General features: G+C 38.8%; 1 protein-coding gene and 1 long non-coding RNA gene across 2 annotated transcripts; one reads left to right on the top strand and one right to left on the bottom strand.

Moving 5' to 3' along the window:
* The first annotated feature begins 239 nt into the window (after positions 1-239).
* On the top strand, positions 240-21,127 carry TCTN3 (tectonic family member 3). The gene is made up of 14 exons (XM_043926284.1): positions 240-925; positions 1,090-1,213; positions 1,525-1,643; positions 5,329-5,456; positions 5,723-5,831; positions 5,912-6,027; positions 6,653-6,688; positions 7,260-7,340; positions 8,412-8,537; positions 9,393-9,500; positions 10,152-10,246; positions 10,541-10,694; positions 14,616-14,756; positions 20,521-21,127. Exons 1-14 carry the CDS (start codon positions 694-696, stop codon positions 20,755-20,757), a joined length of 1,806 nt encoding a protein of 601 aa, XP_043782219.1. The 5' UTR covers positions 240-693; the 3' UTR covers positions 20,758-21,127.
* Positions 20,418-24,209, bottom strand: LOC122709148. Its single transcript, XR_006345422.1, has 2 exons — positions 24,149-24,209; positions 20,418-20,749 (listed from the first exon to the last, which is right to left on the bottom strand). It is a non-coding gene; the product is annotated as an uncharacterized LOC122709148 (long non-coding RNA).
* Positions 24,210-24,975: the final 766 nt, after the last annotated feature.

Below are 24,975 nucleotides of genomic sequence, written 5' to 3'. Positions count from 1 at the left end.
CTGGTCAGAGAACCGCAAGCCACGGCGCAGTCGGAAAAAAAAAAAAAAAAAAGGTTTTGATTTATAATAACAGAAAAAAAAAAAAAGTCTTCTCTGTCCCTTGGCTATTTTTTAAAGAAAATGTTCCCAATGTTAAAACTGAAGGAGCTGAATCTTTCTAATATGTTTTTCCCCAAAATATTATACTTAGATGAGACTTTTATTTTTTTTAAGGTATGTGACCTTCAGTGTACTTTCTTCCTTGAGAATATCCTTCAGAAAAGGATTCTCAGCGTTAGAATCCGAAGTGGAAAAGATGCAATTCTAGTTGCAGCCTCTGGGGCTATCAAGGAAGGACTCTTGGAGGCGAAGTCAGAGCCGCACGCGGCATTTGGCTGAACTCCTGCTGCCACTCAGCGGAGAGAAGAGGCAAGGGCTCCTTCGCCTGTCTGTCGGTTGCCAAGCGACGGAGACCTGGCAGGGCCAGGTCGCAGGAGGAGGGCGCGGACTGAAAGATGCAGAGGGTTTGTAACAGCGCCGACTTCTATTGGCTGAAGAGCTCCTGGCCGTCGCCGTGAGCCAATGGGTAGGCGCATACGGATGACGTTAGACGCCATGCGACTCCTCCCACGCACGTTCTAGCGACGCGTCTAGCGACCGCTGAAACCCACCTCAAACCCTTTGGGGCTGGGTGAGGGTGGTTTGTATCGCCCCATGTTTAGCTTGCAGCTCTCGCTACTGCAGGTGTTCTTCTTGATGGTCCCCGAGAGGGTCCTCTCTCAGCCCTCTCCGTCTCCGTCTAGGGCAATGCCCACCCATTCGGACCTGGGGCCAAGGACGCAGGGCGGGACCCTTCAATCCTCGGAGGTGCCTGGGATATCTACGGTGGGTCCTACTGTCGTAACCTCCTCGACACCGGGGAATAAGACCGTGAACCTCTTCCCAGGTGAGGGGAAAGGATGTGGGGATGGAAACTACCGACTTAGATCCAAAATTCTGTGTATAACAAAGTGAATTCCCATAAAGTAAGGAATGGGGCTGTCGAAAGGACCTTGGAAGAGTTTGGGGATCCTCACCGCACTCGCTGTGTTTTATGTTGTACTTTCGTAGACCTACCGATCTGTGTCTGTGACTTGACTCCCGGTGCCTGCGATATAAATTGCTGCTGCGACAGTGACTGCTATCTCCTCCATCCGAGGACAGTTTTCTCCTTCTGCCTTCCAGGCAGCGTGAGGTGAGCTGCGATGTTCAGGTTGAATCCTAAAGGGGATTAAGTAATAATTTGGAAGTAGGAAGAGTTTTGCCTTCGTACCTCCCATCCCCACGTCCACTCCAAGGAATGGAACTCCCTTGGTTTTTCCCTGGGGCGCTGTCCCTCTTCTGATGCTCTAAAGCACGGCTGTCCAATAGAACAGAACCTTCGTGTTGTCCCGTGGCTGCCCAAGGAGTCCTCTTTTTGGCATCTGACAGACAGCGGTGGGGCACCCTTCTTTGGATATAATCTTCCTTCTAAGTGTACCTGTTCTTCCTCCGGTTTCCTCATAGGTCTTCAAGTTGGGTGTGCGTAGACAACTCTCTTATCTTCAGGAGTAATTCCCCATTTCCTTCAAGAGTTTTCATGGATTCAAATGGAATCAAGCAGTTTTGTGTCCATGTGAACAATTGTGAGTAGAAATATGTTGGCTATTTGTATTACCTAACATTTGTTGAGAGTTAGCTTAGTCTCTGACTTTTTTCCTTTGTTTTTTTTTTTTCTTTTGTTTTTTAAACCTTTTTTCCTCCCTTTGGATGTCTGTCATCATCCCTATCCTCTACCTGTCCCCCGACCCTCTCTTTTTTCTCTTATGGTGAACATTGGCAATCTCTTTTGCCCTATTGGCTGTGGATCAGAAAATCCATAGAAAATTGTAATTTCTGTCCACCCTCTTAGCTCAGGTAATTACAGATAAAGTATATCCCCGACTTGTTACAACCTCTATGAAGACACTCACTGAATTCCCAGTGCCTGACATAGGAGGCAACAAATAATATTTGAATGAATGTCTTTGACAAGTGAGTCTATATCAACCTTGCTTTTATTTCATGAGGCAACAGCACAGGGGAAAGAGCACTTGACTTGGGTCTCAGCTCTCCATCTACTTACTCCTGCACAGACTTGGTGGGCTTTCCTGGTGGCTCAGCAATAAAGAATCTGCCTGTGATGCAGGAGCTGCAAGAGACCCAGGTTTGATCCCTGGGTCAGGAAGATCCTCTGGAGGAGGGCATGGCAACCCACTCCAGTATTCTTGCCCGGAGAATCCCACGGATAGAGGAGCCTGGAGGGCTACAGTCCATAGGGCACAAAGAGTTGGACATGACTGAAGCAACTTAGCACACATGCACACTTCGACAAATCCCTTAGCATTTCCAGGCTTATTTCTTCAACAGGAAAAAGAGAAATATCACTAATCCTAAATGTGAAAGCACTCAGTAACTGCAGAGTGTAATAAACATGAAAAGTAGTTGGTATTAAAGTTTTTAAATAGACTTAGAAATTTGCTGGTGATAACAATAACATTTCTAAAGATATACATTTGATATATCTTTTTAAAATTTATTGTCTAAGAAGAAAAATAATGTTCTCACATAAAAGACTTAAATGTCCCTTATACTCTGAAGTCAGCTTATCCTGGTTTCATCTGACTGTTAGAAAATAAACTGCAAAACTATGTTTGTTTCCTAAAACAACCAGTTTTGGGTTTGGGGGACTTGAATTTGGAAGCAGTTATCCGGAGCCTTGCTGCCATTCAGGTTGTGAGAAGATAAAGGGAGCAAGGCAAACGCTCCATTTTAAAATAAGTTTGCAGGACTTCCCTGGTGGTCCAGTGGTAAAAAGTCTGTGCTTCCAATGCAGGGACCCAGATTCGTTCCCTGGTGAGGAAATTAAGATTCTGCATGTCTTGAGGTGCGACCAAAAAAATTAAGGTATAAAATAAGGCTGCAGCTACACCATACTTCCTAAATTTCCTATTACCTTCTAGTTCCAGCCTTGTGAAAATGCTCCAGGGATATCGCAGTAACATCCAAATTGGGGCTTCCTGCTTTTTTTTTGGAGGTGGGGGGGGGCTTCCTGCTTTGAATCCCCTCCTGCCTCCCATGCTATATTGCACAGTTTCCAAACCAATGTTTCTGTACTTTCTTTCCCCAACAACACCTGAGAGTCAGTCCCTTAGGACATATAGAATACTTTGCATTGCTGTCATCTTATATGAATGTTGTGTCTCCCCAGGTAAATTGTCAGCACATAGAAAGGATGGACCATGAATTTGTCCACAGTGCTTAATATTTGCTGATAATGACCATCAGTAACTGTACAACATTGACCGAGTGGGGAAAACCCTAGACTGAGACTGTACAACATTGACCAAGTGGGGAAAACCCTAGACCAGGAATCAGAAGATCTCTGATCTACTTCTGGCTCTGCCAGATGGCTATGTGGCCTTTTGCAACTCATTTACCTCTCAGGATCCAAATTTCCTAATGGGATTGGGCCACAGGACCTCTGGCCTCCTTCCATACCTGAAATTGTATCAGTCTAAGTCTAAAGACCTTTAAGCCCTGTTATGTGTAATATTCCATATATGATGTTGGAAATTTTAGGCAAAAATTCTATTTATATCCTTACCCATGCTCCTTAGGTGCATGATTCCTACTTACCATCACTACCTCCAATATCCCTGTACTGAAGTGAGAGACAAAAGGTTAACTTTCTCTTACTCAGTTAAGCCATGAAAAAATGTCCAGATGGATATTTTCTATCTTAACTTCTTTTTTAGCTTAACTCTAACTTTTCTTCTTTCATTTCTAAAGATAGATATAACTACTTTTTTTTTTTTTTTTAAGTGAGGTAAATATTTCTTCCATGTGGTTTTCAGGGTATGAGTTCTGAAAGAAATAGTATATTAAACAGCTTCCAGAAGCTTCAAAATGTGAAGATTTCAGATCAGAGATGGAAGGTGGTAGTCTGCAGACCAGGAACTTTAGCATCACCTGTTACAGAGCAGATTTTTCCATCTCTAATACACACACACACATCACCTGGGAGATCTTTTTGCTAACACGCACGTTCTGATTCAGTAGGTTTGGAGTGTGTCTTAAGATTCTGAATATCTGACAATCTTCCAGGTTATGCTAGGGCTGCTAGTGTGTGCACCGGACTTTGAGTAACACAGACCTAGGAGATATACAGAAAGTGAGTAGTGTGAAAGGCCCAATTGAGAGTTTTCTTCATTTCCTGTTCCATCAGAAAGCTGAAAAGTCAAGTGATTAGGACCCTATGATCACAGAGGATAAAGGTCAGGCTTATGTAATATGGTATCTTTATTAGGTTTTGGGGATGCAGATCTTGATTTCCTTCTGAATCTGTTCAAATGATCATAATAATGAAGAATGAAAGAAACTAGTATGGACCATTGTCTGCTACATTCTTTTTTCAAGTTAGCAGAAAACTTGGACGGTAAAACAGAGTGTTGTTCATCACAAGCCACGCTCTGGGCAGGAGACAATGTCAGAAGCCTTTATCTGCATCTCTTTCCTGGTTCTGAAGTGCCATAAGAAGATGGCTGCAAGAGTTTGAAAAGATTTATACATTGTTATAAGTTATAGAATTGTTACCAAAGTACCCTTTGGGTGGGTATTTGAAAAATCTTGAATGTAGAAATTATAATGTGAAAAGAATAAAAGATGACAAATCCATATATTTGAAAGATGGAAACTTTATTATGAGGACTAGTCAGTTGAAGTTAGGAGGAAACTGGAAGACTTGGAGAGGACAAGTCAGATATTGTCTCCAACTTTGCCATATTCCTATGAAAACAGTACCATTTTGTGGTACTAGAGACTCACTTAGAATGGGACAGATGCACACATTACCGAGACTGCTATTCTCATCACAGATTGCTAACCTTACATATGCCTGACATAAGAGACTTGGAACCGACTGGCACTCATTGGTCATATTCTTGTCTCAGATCTTAATACTTAAACAGTAAGTAATTCAATTAACAGATTATAAATAAACTATAAGGTGATAGAAATCAAAATCGTTATTGTCTCTGAAGATGGCACATTGATTGGGGAACTTCTGGGGAAAATCTATAACTTAATCTGAGTGGTAGTAAAAAAAAAAGTGTATAAATGTTTAAAAATTCTTGAGTTTATGCTTAAGATTAGTGCACTTGCGTACTTTACTGTGTATATCTTATGCCTGAATAAAAATATTTTTAAAGATTAGTTTCTTGGTATTTCAGATACTTTAAAATGAATGATTTTCTTTTATCTAAACCATCTTTCTTTTAAAAAATATTTTAGCAAGATTAAACTATCTCCAGAAGCTCCAAAAGGTCAATGCAACCAACTTCCAGGCCCTGGCTACAGAGTTTGGAGGTGAATCATTCACTTCAACATCCCAAACCCAATCACCACCACCTTTCTACAGGGTGAGCCTGGGGAAGGGGACGGATCGTTTGGTTGGTTTTTCCCCTCATAGTGACAACTGACCTAATATCTTTGAGGTGCCCAACTCAAAGTTAAGGTAAGCTATTACCTTTACCTAGCCATTACCTAGGTAAGCCATTGTCAGCTTTCTTGGAGGGAAGTATTGTCCACATTAACAAACTACTGAGTTAACTTTTGTTTCTTATTCTTTTCTGGTGGAGTTCAGTCCAATCTCACTGTGAATAAATCTCTGCTCTACTTTGTTTAGGCTGGAGACCCCATTCTGACTTACTTCCCCAAGTGGTCTGTAATAAGCTTGCTGAAGCAGCCTGCAGGAGTCGGAGCTGGGGGGCTCTGTGCTAACAGCAATCCTGCAGGTGAGTCCAGAACACCAGTGCTACCCTTTTTGTTCAACTTAAAAGTAGGCTTTGTTATTTACCGCTCCCTTAATTCTAAGGTTTCCTGGAGAGTAAAAGTACAACCTGTGCTCGTTTCTTCAAGAATCTGGCAGATAGCTGTACCTCGGATCCTGCCCTCAATGCTGCCTCTTACTATAATTTCACAGTCTTGAAGGTGGGTGTCCCTTCTTTCCCCACTGTCACCACTGTGGACTTAAAAGTCACTGTGCTTCCCACTTTCGGGTTGTGGGGAAAGCACTGAACTGGAAGTCAGAATGCCTAAGAGCTACATAAAAGGCAGAAGGACAAGAAGCCCTATTATCTGCAGAAAGATGAAAGAAGTAGGGTTAGGTAGCCAGGATGAAAGATTCTCACCCTCCCAGTTAATGGAATTCTCTAGGGGAGGTAGGAGAGGGAGACATCACTGTTTCACCAAAACTTCCTGCTTTTGCTGTTTCTTAGAGCTCTGCTCAGAGAAGGTGGGCATCGCAGTCCATCTAGCCTCCCCTCAATCTGCTCCTGGCACTTTAGTGTAAGGAAGAATCAGGTAGAAAAAAAAAGTTGATTGTTTTTTTTTCTCCCACAAATGTGAAACCACAAGCTCCTGGAGATTTTATGTAAGATATACATGCACACTCATGTCCTTGCTGTTCTCTTTTTTTTTATTTATTTATTTATTTATTTTTATTAGTTGGAGGCTAATTACTTCACAACATTTCAGTGGGTTTTGTCATACATTGATATGAATCAGCCATAGATTTACAGGTATTCCCCATCCCCTTGCTGTTCTCTTATACTAGGTTCCAAGAGGTATGAGTGATCTGCAGAACATGGAGGTATGATGCTTTTTTTTTTTTTTTTGGTATGATGCTTTTTATCAGGAAAAAGAAAAAGAGAATATTTGATTCCTTTGCATCTGAGGCAGTTTCACTCTAGACTATAATGGTAAAAGAGAATTATGAGTGATGTGTCAAGCTGTTCAAGAATGAGTCTAAAACAGTGTCTGTGTGTTCTGTATAATAAGTATCATATGAAGTAAGAGTACATAAGGTATTAGCTAAGTTTGAGAAACTTTGGGTTAAATAAAGTTAAACCTTATATTTAGGATGAAGTTCTTAAAGTTTTTAATATACTAGAAAGCCTTCTCAATCCTCTAAGAGGGACGTGTCGGATACAGTATTTCTAAAACTTATTTGACCGAGGAGCCTTTGTTTTATATCTAATACAAGTAATGTTCCCAAAAATACATTTGGGAATTGTTGAGTAACAATGACTTTTGACCTTAAGTTGTAGACTGGCAATGGAAGGAGAAAGGAAGGTGATTGTCAAAAAAGGAAAAATACTCATTTCAGCATAATGCATAAGCTAGAAGAGGAAATGCTTTCTTCTGCCTTTTTCCCTTTCCAGTTCCAGGTGCCTGTAACACCTGTCTCACAGGCTGGCTCTCCTGTGTTGGCTGGAAACACTTGTCAGAATGTTGTTTCCCAGGTAGGGATGCTGACGTCAGATTCTGGACTAATGTATGTTGATCAGCATTTACCAGAGGTGCTTCATCTTCCATTAAGTACCAGACCAACCCCACGTGAATTTTTGTGCATTATCTGAAACTTAACGTGTCAAAAACTGAGCCCATCACCTACCTCCCAATGTGTTTAAGTCGTTTCCATTGTTACTGTCCTCTGTCATTTCATGTCCAGGATATTAAGATTATTTATCATTCTTCTTTCTTTGCCCATGTGCAGTCTGTTCCAGTTTTTACTGACCACGGTTTCTTTTGTTGACAAAATCAGTATCATCTGAAAGTCTGAAATAGACTAGTCAACTTCTTTTCCTCTGTTCTCTCTCTTCTAATCAACAAACAAAAGTAAGAATTATTGGAAAGCATCATTTTAAAACCTATGCTCAGAAATCTAAGGTTACCTTTACCTTTTTATGACTTCCATCTCCAGCTACCATCTTAATTCATCCTCAGATATGGTGAAAGCAGAGTAAACCAGATTTCCATTCCATGTTCACTTCTGCCTGTGCTCCTACTCACTTTCTCTGCATGCAGTCAAAATTTATGTTTCTTTCCTTTCAATTCTTACCGTAAATTCACCCCTCCCATGAACTCTTTCAAAGAGCTCTATTCAATTTCTTTTTTCATGTGTAGATATAATATGAAGTCAACTTTTATCTTTTCATAGTATTTGTATTTGGCATTTTTAAGATAACACTTTTAGTCTTCCTCATCCAGTCATTTTTTTACTTTAGATATAATTGATATATAAATTAGTTTTAGGTGTACAGCATAATGATTTGATACGTGTATATACTGTGAAACAATTACCACAATAAGTTAGCATTCATCACCACACAGAATTTTTTTTCTTGTGATAAAGACTTTTAAAATCTGCTGTCTTAGCAACTTGCAAATACACAATGCAGTATTGTTAACTATAGTCACCATTTTGTTCCCTTATTCAGTTATAGTAAAACCCTTAAAGACAAGAAATCTGTCCTAAACATAATTGGCCCACAAAATATTTTTTATTAATTGATTCTACTTTTGTATTTCAGGTCATCTATGAGATAGAGACCAATGGGACTTTTGGAATCCAGAAAGTCTCTGTCAGTTTTGGACAAACGAACCTGACTGTTGAGCCAGGCACTTCATTACAGCAAGATTTCATCATTCACTTCAGGGTTAGGATTCTTCTCTTATAGGGGACCAAGAAGAAAGAAGTATCGGGTTAGAAATAGTTCCCCTATTTCTGTGATACATGCAAGATAGAATAAGAATATGAAGACCTAGTTCAGTCTGTCAACTGAAGTCTCAACATTTAACATTCTATAATTTAACTTTGAGTGATAAGGATTCAGCAATGTTTATTCATTAGCATATTCCCCCAGCAAAGCAGGACTTCACTCACAAATCCAAACACTTTTTTAAAATAGTCATTTTGAATCATAAACTCAGCTAACATCCCACACAAATTCTAGCTTTTTTCATGTTTCTGGGCATTCAGCATTTTATTCATGTCCTGCTTAATCTAAGTTTCTAGTCTTGATCACCACCTTTTGACTTTCTTCTACTTTCTTTCCTTTTGAACACAGCAGAGTCCAGTTTCTTCTCAACTGTACCCTCAAATGATTCACCAGATCCCATGTCACTCGGAGTTCATCTGTGGAACATCTATAGTTAATTAAAATATAGTTTTAAATTACATTTAAACTCCTCTGGTTCTAGCTACACTGAACATAGCCCTGAGTTAATAGTAATTTTGGAAAACAGGATTGAGAAATCTTTGATAGATCTTTAGTTGCAATCCTTGGTAGAAGTAGTGTTTAGATGGATGTGAATAAGGATTTATTTTAGTGAATTAAAAAAAGTAAAAGATGTTGGAGGAGCAATTTTTGCAAAATGCTATACTGTGGAAGGAAGCCAGATTGTTCAGTGCCGCTAACCTGCAGCATTGCCTTAAGGAAGGGTATGGGGCCACACTGGAAAAGTGAGAGCATGACTTTCTCCATATTGACTTCCCTTCACTCTTTCTGCAGGCTTTCCAGCAGAGCACAGCTGCTTCTCTTATTGGGTCTAGAAGTGGGAATCCTGGCTATATTGTCGGAAAGCCACTCCTGGTTCTAACTGGTGATATAAGACACTCAGTATCCTTTTTGGGTATCTGGGTGGCCTACTGCAGCCTAATGAGCAAAGCTTTAGTTACTGATCTTTTGGATTTTCCAATTCTGTGATTCCCCCATTTTTTAGGTATTGAAGATTTCCTTTGTTGTTGTTTAGTCGCTGTATCTGACTCTTGAGACCCCATGGACTATAGCCTGCCAGGCTCCTCTGTCCATGGGATTTTCCAGGCAAGAATACTTGAGTGGGTTGCCATTTTCTTCTCCAGGGGATCTTTCTGACCCAGGGATCAAACCCATGTCTCCTGCATTGCAGGCAGGTTCTTTACCACTGAGCCACCGGGGAAGCCCCGAGGACTTCCTTTACCAAACAATTAATGTATTGTGTTCTCAAACAGATGTTGTCAAAGGCTTTAGAACTTACATTAGACTGGCTGAAGGTGAGGATCCTGACTGAATTGTGTTTATTTTAATGAGATATTTAAGGTATATGGTCATTTTTGGAAAAACAATAATTCTCTATGTATTCATTGCCAGAGGGAAACAAAAATGTTACTTGAATAATACCATGATATTAGTAAAGTACCAGTAGTGTTAAGCAAATATTAAGAAGCATACATTTTCCAATCGGCCTACTTTTTCTTTTATGATCTCCTTGACCATCACTTTCCACCTCAGATGACCCTCTTACAGAGCCAGGGTGATGGAACTTGCTCTATTAAGAGACACGAAGTACAATTTGGAGTGAATGCAATATCTGGATGCAAGCTCAGGTAATTCTTTGCTTCCACATCATTTCTAACATAGTTATCTCTACCTCTAGGGAATATATGATGTGGCAACTTTTATATTTTGAATTAGGGTTCAGAGAATGTTAGGAACAGTCTTTAAATAATAATATTGCTAAGAGGTTTTTTTTTTTTTTTTTTTTTTTTTTTTTTTTGAGTCTTTTATACCTATGAAGGGTTATTTCCCACAATTTATTTTTTGATATTACTTCTAATGTTTGACTGAATTACATTATGATGTTAGCATTGGACTCCAGGCTCTGTGGTGTTTCATTTCAGGCTGAAAAGGGTGGACTGCAGCCACTTGCAGCAGGAGATTTATCAGACTCTTCATGGAAGTCCCAGACCAGAGCACATTGCCATCTTTGGAAATGCTGACCCAGCCCAGAAGGGAGAGTGGACCAGGATCCTCAGCAGGAACTACAGTGTTTCAGTAAGGAAAGAAATACACATTCTGACAAAAGCTTACTTTCCTCCTTTATTTATTAAGATTAAAACCAGACCTGTTTCCATAGTTGGTTTGGCTGTCACAGAAGAAAGATAATGTGGTTGTCCTAAAAGAAAGACTGTAAGAAATCATGGCCATCTGAAGTCATCATTTCAGGTCAGGTATATATATATAACTTTCCTTACTTAGAGAAAAATCTCAAGGTAGAAGCTCTAGAGAACAGTATTAACGAAAAATAAAAACCTCAATACCCACTACCCCTGACGAAATCTCATTCAGTTCTTTCTGTTTTTACTCTTTCCGGTGGCCATGACATCAGTGCTCAGCCGGTGTACCTCTTGATTCCAGTCTAAGTAAAATAGCGAAATCTGTGTGTCAAAGTAAAAGAAAGAAATCTACTTCCTCTTTTGCCCCCTCTGGCCTGGAGAATTCCATGGACTGTATAATCCATTGGGTCACAAAGAGTCAGACACGACTGAGCGACTTTCACTTTCACTTTCCCTCCTGGCTTTAATCAACTGTATCTTTAATTTTATTTCCTTTCACTTAAGCTTTTTATTTTTTGTATAAGTAATACATATACTTGGCTTAACATTCCAAAAGTACAAAAATAAAACTCTTTCTCAGACAGCTCTTCCCTTCCACAGAGGCAGAGTTATTTCTTTCTTTCCTTCCTTACACAAGTACATACTTGTTTTTTTTAATCCAAATGATATAAGATCATAAATACTGCTCTGCACTTTGCTTTTTTTACTTGATCTTGAGAGTTTGTTCCATATCAGTATATAATAAGCTTCCTCATCCTTTGCATGGTATAGTTGCATTTTATTCCACTATATAGATAAAGCATAAATTAATTTATTTAGGCAGAACATTCAGGTTGTTTTCAGCCTTTGGCTATTATACACAGTGTAGCATTTTATAACCTGGTTCAGGCACAATTTTGTACATGTGAAAATAAGCCCCTGTATGAAAAATCTTAGAAGTAGAATTGCTAGATCCAAAGGTATATGCATTTAAATTTTTAATAAATATTGCAAATTTATTTCCCATACAGGTTGTACCTATTTATAGCCCCATTATCCATCCATGGGATGGCTTGTTACCCATACCCTCCTCAATACTGGGTTATCAAGCTTTTAATCTTTGCTTATCTGATAAATGAAAAATAGCATCCCATTGTAGTTTTCTTTTTCTCCGACTGTGAGTAAGGCTGAATATCTTGACATACAGTTGAATAATTCTTATTTTCTTCACTATGATTTGTTTATATCTCTTGCCCATTTTTATTGAATTACTAGTCTTATGACTTGTAGAAAATCTTTGAGTATGTGAGAAATTGTCTCTTTTCTGTTATGTGATTTGTAGATATTATTTCCCAGTTTGTCATTTGTCTTTTTTTTTTTTTGTCATTTTTTTGTCATTTTTTTGTGTCATTTGTCTTTTGACTTTGTTTATGGTTTTTATGCCATACAGAAATTGATTTTTATATTGTGAGATTTATCAGTCTTCTTTTTTCAACTTTTGAATTTTGGTTCAGACTTTGAAAGGCCTTTCCTCTTAAGATTTTATTTTTAAAGTGCCCCCTTTTCCTTTCTCAGCACTATATGACTTTATTCCTTGTATACTTTCCTTTTAGTGAGACTTGGGGGATAAGTAGATACATGTACTTGATCCAGCCTTTGGACAACTGTAGTCAAATTAAGTTTTCTTAAACCTCATAAAGCCATACCTAGGGAACGTGGTTTGGGGTGATACATAGCTGAGTAATTAAGAAATGGTTAGTGACCAGGATTGAGATTATAGTGGAATTTACTCTTTATGATTCTTTTTTTTTTTTTTTAATTAGTTGGAGGCTAATTACTTCATAACATTTCAGTGGGTTTTGTCATACATTGATATGAATCAGCCTCTTTATGATTCTTAAACCTACTATTTACATTTTTAAATCACATTTTTGTAGAATATTTGATAACATGGAAAAATTTTCCTAATATAGATAGAATAAATGAAAGGAAAACTGTTCTAAAATATTTGGAACAAACACATGAAAAGGTCATTAGTTAGTCAGCATCATTAGCCATTAAAGAAATGCAAAACCACAGGGACATACCAATTCATACCCACTGGAATGGCTACAATTTTAAAAACGGATAATAACAAGAGTTGGCAGGAATGTGGAGAAATTGGAACCCTCAGACATTGCTGGTAGGACTACAAAATGGTAGAGCCAATTTGAAAAGAGTTTGACAGTTCCTTAATAAATTGAACATAAACATGGTCTGTCTTCCCCTATTCCTAGTTTAGACATGTTATTGCCTATGTCTAAGTCTTACTATAAATAAAAAGTGTGAAGTTAGAAAAGCAAGGCATATTTGAGGATAGTTTGTTTCTGCTAAGTTATTGTAACTTCCTGATTTATGTCCTCACTTCCACCAGTCCTTCCTGCATCTTAGAATTAATTGTCCTGGAGTCAGACTGCTTAGTTGGGCTTCATAATCTAACCCTGAAACATCCTTCCTTAATCTTTCCCCTGTTCCTGCGTTCAGATCCGTTGCTTCACTCAAGTGGTCTGCTCAGGGCCAGTGCCTCACACATGCCTGGCACATAGGAGACAGTAACTGCTGTACTTAATCAGTAACTGCCCCTCAAAGGCATCATGTGCTATTCTAGTTGCATACCATTTGATGTGCCATCTCTCTACCTAAATTTTCCTTTAAACACCATTTCCTCCATCACATATTACTCATCCCAGTTCTGTGAAGCCATCCTGAACCAGAAATGGCTGCTGCTTCTGGCATTCCACAATAGTGACTCCACCACTCACTGAGCACTTCTTATAACCATCGTACATGGGCTTATTTATGTTTTATTTATCTCTATGTTAGTATTTCCATTTTATTTTATATTTTAGTATTTCCATTTTAGAATATTATCTTTTCATGGACAGTAATAACCTCAGATATGCAGATGACACCACCCTTTTGGCAGAAAGCGAAGAGGAACTAAAGAGGCTCTTGATGAAAGTGAAAGAGGAGAGTGAAAAAGTTGGCTTAAAACTCAACATTCAGAAAACTAAGATCATGGCATCCAGTCCCATCACTTCATGGTAAATAGATGGGAAGACAATGGAAACAGTGAGAGACTTTATTTTTGGGGCTCCAAAATCACTGCAGATGGTGACTGCAGCCATGAAATTAAGACACTTGCTCCTTGGAAGAAAAGCTATGACCAACCTAGACAGCATACTAAAAAGCAGAGACATTACTTTATCAACAAAGGTCTGGCTAGTCAGAGCTATGGTTTTTCCAGTGGTCATGTATGGATATGAGAGATGGACCATAAAGAAAGCTGAGTGCCGAAGAATTGATGCTTTTGAACTGTGGTGTTGGAGAAGACTCTTGAGAGTCCTTTGGACTGCAAGGAGATCTAACCAGTCCATCTTAAAGGAAATCAGTCCTGAATATTCATTGGAAGGACTGATGCTGAAGCTGAAACTCCAATACTTTGGCCACTTGATGCGAAGAACTGACTCATTGGAAAAAGACCCTGATGCTGGAAAAGACTGAAGGTGGGAGGAGAAGGGAACGACAAGAGGATGAGATGGTTGGATGGTATCACCGACTTGATGGACATGAATTTGAGCAAGCTCCAGGATATGGTGATGGACAGGGAAGCCTGGCGTGCTGCAGTCCATGGGGTCGCAAAGAGTTGGACATGACTGAGCAACTGAACTGAACAATAATACGACCTCTTATGAACTTTTGTGTCCTTTCCCTAAGCCACATTGTCTTCTCTGTTATTGTGTAATGTTTAAGAAACAACAGCTACTTAATGCATGGTAAATATTAATAACTATAGGCAACCATCAGCTATTGCATCAAGTGCCTCTTTACTGTCCTGCAGGCTATGCACTGTGCTTCCTGTTTTTGTGTCATACCAGTTTCCCTGGAGATCCAGATACTGTGGGCACATGTAGGCCTCCAATCCAACCCACAAGCTCATGTGTCAGCAGCCCGATTTCTATACCAATTCCAGTCCATACAGGTAAGTCTTGCAAAGCCTAGATTATTATATCAGTCATTTGATGACCAGTTAATTTTTTAACTTCCTGAGAGTCAATTTATGCTACCAGCCAAAATTCTAATGTTTGGTCAGAATGAGCTGAAACAATTAACTTTCAAGTAGATCCTCCCTGCCTGGTTACTGAAATTAACACATTTTCATGGTAAATACAATCTACATTTTTTCCCTGTGTTTTTTTAAACTTCATGACTACAGTATAGGTTACTTTGTTTTAAATTATCATACTATAATTACTATACACTGTTTGATTCAACCACAGAAAAGATATTCTATACCTGTGTATTCAATGACAGTCACACATTTGTTAGTCTCCATGCCTGTTGGTTGCTGTTAAAGTTACTACTGTGACTAGTTTGTAATCATCAATTCTTGGCTGATTGCACTCCATTAAAATAAATAATTTTAATATGTAGTAAACATATACCTGCTGTTTATGATGCGCCTTAGGACAATTTTAGCAACTGCCTACAGCTAAGGGAAGTTCAAAAATAAAATGATTAGGTCCTGGTGAACTTCATGTATGAACTGGTATGCCAGATTATTATTTTTTAATGGAAATTAAAACTAATTGAAATTGTTACCTGTAAGTCATTGATTTTACCTCCCAGAAAAGAAAGAAACTAGAGACTACATTTAAGTCAGAAGTAAAATACCTTTATCTCTTCCCTCACACCTTAGCTCTTTATGCCTATCAATGTGTTCAGACTCATTACCAGAAACTGTGTTAAAGTGAACGTTCCGTTCTTTCTGTGTTGGCTTACTGAATAAAACAGAACTCTTTCTGTAAGATTCATTTAACCTGTTACAGATATGGCACTGAATCTATTGTTTTATATTTATGAACTGTATCTTTATTCATGAATACCTGTGTAGTTTGGGAAGATAACTACAGGATTGTTCTTTTTATTTTCCTGAATCTCTGGTTCTCTTAGGCATTGAAGCTACCCAGTGCCTTTGTCTTTTCCAGGTATTTTTAATCATTGTATTTTTCTAGTATTTAGTAGAGGTTAGCTTTTCAGGTTAGTCTGTCCCCTCTACAAAATCACACTTACAGTCATTCACATCTAACTGTCCTAAGTGGTTGACAGCTGAGAGTTTCAGCTGTGCTTCATTCGTGCATAACTGAAGACAATTTCTGAGCAAAAATTAACTCTGTTGAATTTATTAATATTGAGGGGTGGTTTGGGATATACCAAATCATGTGTCTTTACTTAGTGTGATTTAAATGATTTGCAAAGGTAATTTTGACTATACAAAAATGTTCACTTGAGAAGCTCGCTTCCATGAAAGATACTATGCCCTTGTAAAAGGAGTTATGAATCAATAGTGTCATATCACAAAAAGTTAAGCAAATGCAAATAATTCTTTCTATAATAGACAGTTTTATCATCTGTATTGAAATTTTTTTTACTGCAGTGTTGAATGGAAATTTTCTCCTGAAGTCACATAGGCACTCATTTTTTCTTTATGTGTTTATACTGATTATTTGTCCTTAATTTTAAATCACTTCCCTTTATCCGCACAGGCTTGTCTCTCAGGACTTCCTGTGCAATTTTTTCTCGTCATAGCAAGAGCCTATTCAAAGAAAACTAGTATACATGTTCCAAAGTGTCTAAAGTAATAAAAGGAGGAGCTAATTAAGGAGATATTTTGCTGAAGGTATATCTTCTGCAGTTCTTCCGCAGAAGATGACCCCACGGGCCATCCTTTGAAAGTTTGTAGTTGACAGTGGTCTCACCCAGGCTGTGTCAGTCAGCTTAGTGTGTCTGAATGATGGCATAAAACTAAAGCTGAGTAGCAGAGTAGCAGCCTGTGGCCTGTTTAGCCTGTAGACTGATTTGTTTGATATGCAAAGCATTTTGGTTTTTTTAATTTGTGTCAGCATTTAAAAATCAAGAAATTTTACCTTGACATCCAGATCTCTGACTTGTCTTGAAAAATCTGGTGATAAGAGATCCTACACTCCTTCATGGCATAAAATCTGCCACTGAATGGTGAAAGTGAAGGTCATTCAGTTGTGCCTGACTCTTTGCGACACCGTGGACTATACAGTCCATGAAATTCTCCAGGTCAGAATACTGGAGTGGGTAGCCTTTCCCTTCTTCTGGAGATCTTCCCAACCCAGGGATCGAACCCAGGTCTCCCATATTGCAGGCAGATTCTTTACCAGTTGAGCCACAAGGGAAGCCCAAGAATATTGGAGTAAGTAACCTAGCCCTTCTCCAGTTGATCTTTCTAACCCAGGAATCGAACCAGGGGCTCCTGCATTGCAGGTGGATTCTTTTTTTTTTTTTGCAGGTGGATTCTTTATCAACTGAGCTATCAGGGAAGCCATACTGAATGGTGATTGCCACTAATAAAATACTTCCTTTACACAGCCTGCAGCTACCCACCCTTACTGCCCCACTTCTTTCATTTAGGTTATCTGCTTAGGCTGATAGGTATTTAGGTTTCTACACCTTGAAGTGAAGGCTGTCTGAAGTTTGAACTGAACTGTCAAAATGACTTTTCATTGTATAAATGTAGCTTTGGAAACACTTTAAATTCCTCTCACTACAAAAAGTAAAATAGCAAAATTTTTGGAATGTTCCCAAGAACAAACTACAAAATAAAGAAGAATTTAAGCAAAACATTGTGTAGACTTACATCTTCTTGTATGATAATAATAATAGAAAAACATTTATTGAACATTTACTATATGACAGGCACTGGTAATATTTTTTATAAGTATTTTTTAAATAAGTATTGAATTCTCACAACAAACCCATTAAGTAAATAGTTTATTTACATGGTACTCTGCTGTTTATGTTTTTGTACCAATTAGGCCTTTACAAGATTATAGGACTGCCAGATGTCAGTATCTTTTTGTCTTTTTGTTGGGACTATTACTTTTCTCAAGGAAAAAAATAACAAAACAACCCTGCTGGCTCCTAACTAAAGGGTATGTGGATAAGAGCATCTCTCAGCATTTTGAAGCCAGACTGGGGCAAGGTAGCTCATTATACAGAGTAATTTCCCTATTTTTTGTTCCATACTTCACTCTGTCCTTTCTATATATCCTGAAATCCAGAATTTCTCTGGTTTAAATTTTCCGGTCTCTTGTTGAAATAGGGAAAGGGTGGTTGTCTGATTTCACTGAGGAGGATATCACTCAGTAATCATGTCCTGATCCCTGCCTCATCCCTACCTCCCTCTTATCTCCTATTACTGAGTCAGGGTTCTACAGAGATCGTCTTCTAGTTTCTGAAGGCTTTTAGGTTTGGCCTTCTAACCCTCTGTGAAACCTTGCTTCCATCTATTTTCTGTATTCATGTATTATGTTATCTCTCCATTTCAGTGACGATGGAGTTTTGTTTTATTTTTATTTATTTTCCATTTATTTTTATTAGTTGGAGGCTAATTACTTTACAGTATTGTAGTGGTTTTTGCCATACATTGACATGAATCAGCCATGGATTTACATGTATTCCCCATCCCGATCCCCCCCAAGATGGAGTTTTGTATCTGTTTCTTATTAGAGTGGTTTTAAGATACATAGAAAGAAGATATGCCTTTACATTGTCATCCTAAAATCAAGTCTAGTAGCTCTTGATGAGCCTATATCCTGAGTGAGTCTGAAAAAAGCAACCCAATTCAAAGAACTTTTACAAAAAATATGCAGGATTTCCCAACCATGAAACACCACTGTAGACTTAAATATATATTTAAGTAGATGGCTTCCCTGATAGCTCAGTTGGTAAAGAATCCGCCTGCAAACCAGGAGCCCCCAGTTTGATTCCTGTGTTGGAAAGAGCCTCTGGAGAAGGGATAGGCTACCCACTCCAGTATTCTTGGGCTTCCCTTGTGGCTTAGCTGGTAAAGAATCCGCCTGCAATGTGGGCGACCTGGGTTCGATCCCTGGGTTGGGAAGATCCCCTGGCGAAAGGAAAGGCTACCCACTCCAGTATTCTGGCCTAGAGAATTCCATGGACAGTCCATGGGGTCGCAAGAGTCGGACATGACTGAGCAACTTTCACTTTCAGACATGAGCCTAAAAGTTGCTTTCTTGGGCTCATAGCTATCTTAGAGATCTGTTCTCAGTATAGAATGACCAAAAGTTCCCTGATTTGGGAGTTTGCAGGAGCTGATGACACTTTTCCCTACCTGAGTTTGAAACCAATTAAAAAGAGTCAGATGGAGATCAGAATTCCAGCTTTATCACTAATAAACACTAGGCAGGTGGAATGACTTGAGTGTGCAGCAGGGCGCTTCCTAATGAACAACTGCACTCTTCCATTATGAGTTCAGTACCCCAGTTTTAACCACAACTCCTCCTGCTTGTGGGTAGTTTAAAACTTGCCCTCCCCCAAAGGCTCTGAAATGAGTCAGAACAGCATATTAATTAAATCAACTCTTAGGTAACACTGAACACAAGGCTGAAAATTCATTCTCTATTTTACATCCTAAAGTATTTCTAGCCATCCCAGCTTATATAGCTCATCAGTCATTCTGCAGTGAGGTTAAACAACAGTATTAACATATTTCAGTAATGTCAACTGCAAAAGATTTGCTCCAAGAATTGAATATACATCCTCTCCCCATTATGAAGTTCCTAGGGAAAAATTAAAGTCCAAACAGGAAATCCTTTGGTAAGTTACAGTCTAAAGAAAGCTTATTGCTTATTCTTCAGTAATAAACTCCTCCCTGTTTTTTTTTATCTGGTTAGTCTCAGCCAGTCTTCAGTGCCTGACTGGAATCAGGAAGCCCTTGGCATCTTCAGCCTAAACTGGCTGTACTTGGAATGCATGTGGGTCTTTCAGAGCCACAGAAGTTACATTAATTGTATACCAAGCCCTGCATGAACTTCACTGTTTAAAAAAAAAAAAGCCCAAAGAGTTAGTATGACATGCAAAATTATCACAGCACTGGCCCCACATTCATTTTTATCTGTAGAAGGGTTATATCAAGCAAAATTATGTTCCTAGAACCTGACATTTACTGTTGCCAAAGGCCAAAGCTGAGATAATATGTGGCATCAGAGTGAAGGAAGACAGAAACAAGATAGTTACTTACTGTCAAATTATAATCAAAAGTTTGCCTGGTGAACAGAGTTGGAACAAAGGGAATTAATTCAGTTTAGATAAACATGAGTCCAATCATCAGGCTGCAACCATATCTACCCAAAGCTACATCTACTAGATTAGATACTTGAGTCAGCTTGACAAGGTCCCTTTTCCTGGGAGCATCCTTTTCATTTGACTTAGATTGGTGGGTGGTTAGGAGGATCCTTTCTAAACCTGAGATTCTGTGAATCCGATTTTTTTTTTTAATTTACATTGCTGAAGTTCTTTGCCTTTTCCATGAAGTTTCATGTTTCTTTCTACAACTGAAGAAGGAAGAAAATTGCTACTACTACATACACTAGTACATGTATACTGTTTCAGAGCCTGGAGCCATTTGGGACATGATAAGGTAGAGTTGCTAAACATGTAACAGAAGCAGTGGCTTCTCTGTTATCAGGCCAGCTCCCCAACTAGGGGAAGCTGGAGTTAGTCTTTTGGTAGGTGTAAGTAGTCACAATTCTGGTGCAGCTGTTGCTAAGTAATTAATTTCCTGTGTCTCCGAAAGAGAACTACATAGCACTTTGTTATGGGTCTTTATTCAGGGAAGTAATAATAACATTCAAATTGGAGGGCTATTTGAATGGGTGCCAAGCACTGACCTGTCATGGACATTCTTCCTGCAGGATTCCCCTCCCGAAACAGAAGTACCTTTGACAACTGTGGTGACCTTTGTGGACATTACCCAGAAGCCAGAGCCTCCAAGAGGCCAACCCAGAATGGACTGGAAATATCCATTCGACTTCTTCTTTCCCTTCAAAATGGCATTTAGCAGAGCAGCAGACTCTCAAAAAGGCTCCATCTTTCCCATTCTTATCCTGTGTCTCTTACTGCTTGGAGTTCTCAACCTAGAGACTAAGTGAAGAAAGAAGAATCAGATTTCACTTTTCCCCATGGGAAGTTCTGAGGCAGCCTGCTTATTTTGGCTAAACAGATCCTCACCTGCTCATGACCAGAGGACAGCATTTAGGAAAACAGAGGACCTATCTGAAGGAGTGGAATCCTAGGCCATATGGCAACTTTATGTTTAATTTACTGAGAAACTGCCACACTACTTTCCAGAGTGGCTGTGCCACCAGCAGTATATGAGGGTTCCAACTTCTCCACATCCTTTCACTATTATTTTTATTTTAGCCATCCTAATGAGTGTAAAGTGGTCTCATTGTGATCTACCATACCTTTTTAAACTATAGTATATGAGATCTGTTGACTAAAAAAAGATGTACAACTTGAGAGTTGTGAGTTAAGTTTTATTTGGGGCAAAATGAGGACTGCAGCCCGAGAGGCAGCATCTCGGATAGCTCTGAGAGACTGCTCCAAAGTGGCAGTGGGAGAAAGAAATATATAAGGTTTTGGTGAAGGGGGAGTTCAATACCATAAAGCACTCATTTTACAAAAGGCTTTTTGTTAGTCATGAGGATTTGATATCACCATGAAGGGATTTAGTGCTTCTCTAGATATGAGGAGATGCAAGGGTTGAGATCATAAAATCTGTTCCTAAAAACATCCGTTCCTAAACAATCTGTTCCTAAAAACAACAGAGGATGAGATGTTTGGATGGCATCACCAACTCAATGGACATGGGTTTGGGTGAACTCCGGGAGTTGGTGATGGACAGGGAGGCCTGGTGAGCTGCGGTTCATAGGGTCTCAAAGACTGAGGACTGAACTGAAACTGAAAAAAACATCCAACTATCTAAAGACCTGTCCCACCAGATTCCCTGGAGCACAGAGTGCCTCACTCCACCCTGACCTCCCTCAGGGGTTGTTGAAGGTCAACAGCTATAGCAGCATAGGGTTCAGTCTCCCCAGAGGCAGATGGCAAATGCCTTTGTTGTTCAGTCATTGGCAATGCTCTTGGTAAGTGCCAATTTGTAGTTGACAGATCTTATACCAGAAATGAGCACATCTGCTCTTCTAAGGCAGGAATGCCCCCAAGTATTCTGTTCCTCTCTACCTCTCTAATTTGATTTATAAGCCAAGTTTCCAATTAGAAAGCTGCTTAACATAGATAAGATTTTATGGTGATCTTATCTTCAGTCACTCCTCTTATTTATAACAGACCTTTGAGAAACTTTAACATTATTCTCATCTAAATAATAATGCAGTCTTCTTACCTCCCTTTATTTATATATGACATCTCTCACTGCACAAGGCCTCTATTGCAATCATGTATTCAATTTAATGACCAAGTTTTACTGTAAAGGGGTATGTGTAATCTGGATAGAATGAAACTAAAATCCCAGGTAGTCCATTGCAGGTGTAGAAAAACAGGTACCCTCAAATACTTTTAGAGAGAATATAAACTGGGAGACACTTGGAGAGGGGCAAATAACTATTTAATATGTATCAAAAGCCTTAAAAATATTCATAAACTTTAACCCAACAATTCCACTTACTAAACATTATGGGGTGGGGGATGTCCCAACAATAGGGGATTAGTTAAATCAATTATGACACAACCATAGATTGAAATGTTGTACAACCACTGAAAATTGAGTAGACCAGTCCTTATTGCCATATGAAAATACTCATGATCTATTTTTAGTGAATAAAATAGGCTACGAAATAGTACATATACTTTACGGTCCTAATTTTGTAAAACAAAACTATTTATACATACGTACTTAGACAAACAAAAATCTGAAAGACTATCATGTCTAAAATGAGAATCTTTTTCTTAATAAGCATTTCTGATTTTTATGATCAGAAAATAAAACTGTATTTTAAAGAAAATAATTTGCTTTCCAGAAAAAAAACCCTCCCTATTTATCATATATAGGAATGTTTCTTATTTATGAATAACTTCCCATTTCTGTTGATGTATTTGTTTGCTTGACATTTAAGCTTGTCTTTTAAAGCAGGAGTTTCCAAAAGTAGTCACATCATAATCTGGGGTTCTTTAAAAATGTTGATTCCTAGGCCCTGCATCTAGAGATTCTAACTCACCTGCTTGAAGAATCTGTATCTTTTCAAAAGCCTTCCTGGTGCTTCTGATGTTCAACCTGGTTTGTGAAACTACAGAGGATATTCCATAGTCTGGCTGAAACTGGTTTAAGTGTTTGTCCTAACATTGCCAGCTCATATAACATGTCTATGACGTGCTAGATCCCCCATCACACAGAGCTCTGCTGCTTTTGAGTTATCTGCATGACCCCTCCTCTCCCTGCCATAGACCAAAATGGAGACCTGGGGCAAATTAGGCCAGTAAGATTTTCTCTCTAGGAATATGAAACTAGGACCAAGTCTAAAAGTCAGTGGGGAATAGGCACTGAAGATATTTTAGGGCTGAGGAAGCCATTTTTTACCAGTGTTCACTAATGAAGAGTGTATCTTAAACAGAAAAAAGCAGATGTACAGATAAAAGTGTAAATAGGAAACCCAGAGATGGGGGAGAGTCTTGGTTCCCAGCTTCTAGTTCCTTGTATCCACCTCTTAAGAGATCCAATTTTACCTCCTGCTCTTGGAAACTATAAGTTACTCTTTCCAGTAAATTGTTTTGTTTGAATACATTTCTATTACAAGTAAAGCGCATGAGGCTAAGATAGCTTTCACCTAGTACTCTCTGGCATGTGAAGAAGCAGTCCTCAACCCTGTCTTCTTATACTTGGGTTCTAAATAAGCCACTTCCTATGTAACTTTTTGGTCATATCTAGCCCTATTTCCACTTGCTGAGACAAAAATCCCTCCAATCAAAACAGAATCTTTTTTCTATTTAAATCACATGCAGAAGATACCATGGCTAAAATATTTTCCTTGATTTTTTTTTTTTTACTTATATTCACTATTTTTATTTCCTTTATTTCTTTAGAAAGGCAAACGATTATAATTCTGGTATTTGATTTTTCCCAATCCACAGTCACATATCCCACTCATCTTTATTGGTGGAGTAGAATATTAACAGTAAAATAGTAATGAAAACAAACAAAACGTTTGGACAATGTTAAAGAATTTTCATATTTGATCTTAGCAATGCTGTAGGCTAGTATATGTAGAATATACTATATAGAATATAGGCATTATAGAAGATAGACAAGGACAGTATTACTAAGCCCAAAGAAATTAAATTCATTCATTTATCAAGTATTTATTGGCTATTATGAGCCAGGAATATACTTTCCTGCTCTTAGGAGCTTATATTCTAGCAGGAAAAGCAGACAGGCAATTACAGTTTAAGGTGATGTGTGGTTTGAAGTGAAAGTGTTAGTCATTCAGTTGTGCCTGACTCTTTGCGACCCCATGGACTTTAGCTTACCAGGCTCCTCTGTCCATGGAATTCTCCAGGCAAGATTACTGGAGTGGGTAGCCATCTCCTTCTTCAGGGGACCTTGCCGACACAGCAATCCAACCCTGGTCTCCTGCATTGCAAGCAGATTCTTTACTGTCTGAACCACCATGGCACATTAAGAACAGAACTTCCTGAGTGGAGAAAGCCTCTGTCCCTAGTGGCTTTAGCTATACCCGCAGATACCTATTTTGTTCTAAGTTCATAGTGAGAATCTTAAAAGCTGAAGTACCTACTGAAACTTCTGGAGGGTAGTTTTATTTCTTTTGTGTCTTCTACTTTAAATCCAGAATGCTCAAAACTTAACACATGTTCGGTGTTCTCACCCTTCACCCAAAAGAACTATTCCCCTCATCTATTTCCTAACTGCTGTAGCACCACCAGATTTGCAACAACCTCAGATAGGCAGATGCTATCACCCTTATGGCAGAAAGGGAAGAGGAACTAAAGAGCCTCTTGATGAAGGTGAAAGAGGAGAGCGAAAAAACTGGCCTGAAACTCAACAAAGATCATGGCATACGGTCCCATTACTTCATGGCAAATAAACAGGAGGAAAAGTAGAAACAATGACAGCCTTTATTTTCTTGGGGTCCAAAATCACTGCAGATGGTGACTGCAGCCATGAAATTAAAAGACTCTTGCTCCTTGGAAGAAAAGCTATGACAAACCTAGAGACATCACTTTGCCAACAAAGGTCCGTATACTCAAAGCTATGGTTTTTCCAGTAGTCATGTAAGGATGTGAGAGTTGGACCATGAAGAAGCACTGAAGAATTGATCCTTTCGAACTGTGGTATT

The sequence above is a fragment of the Cervus elaphus genome, chromosome 15 (genome assembly GCF_910594005.1).
Source record: "Cervus elaphus chromosome 15, mCerEla1.1, whole genome shotgun sequence".
Classification (NCBI taxonomy): Eukaryota; Metazoa; Chordata; class Mammalia; order Artiodactyla; family Cervidae; genus Cervus; species Cervus elaphus.
Note: the sequence above shows the minus strand (reverse complement) of the source record. Positions and strands in the feature narration are given on the sequence as shown.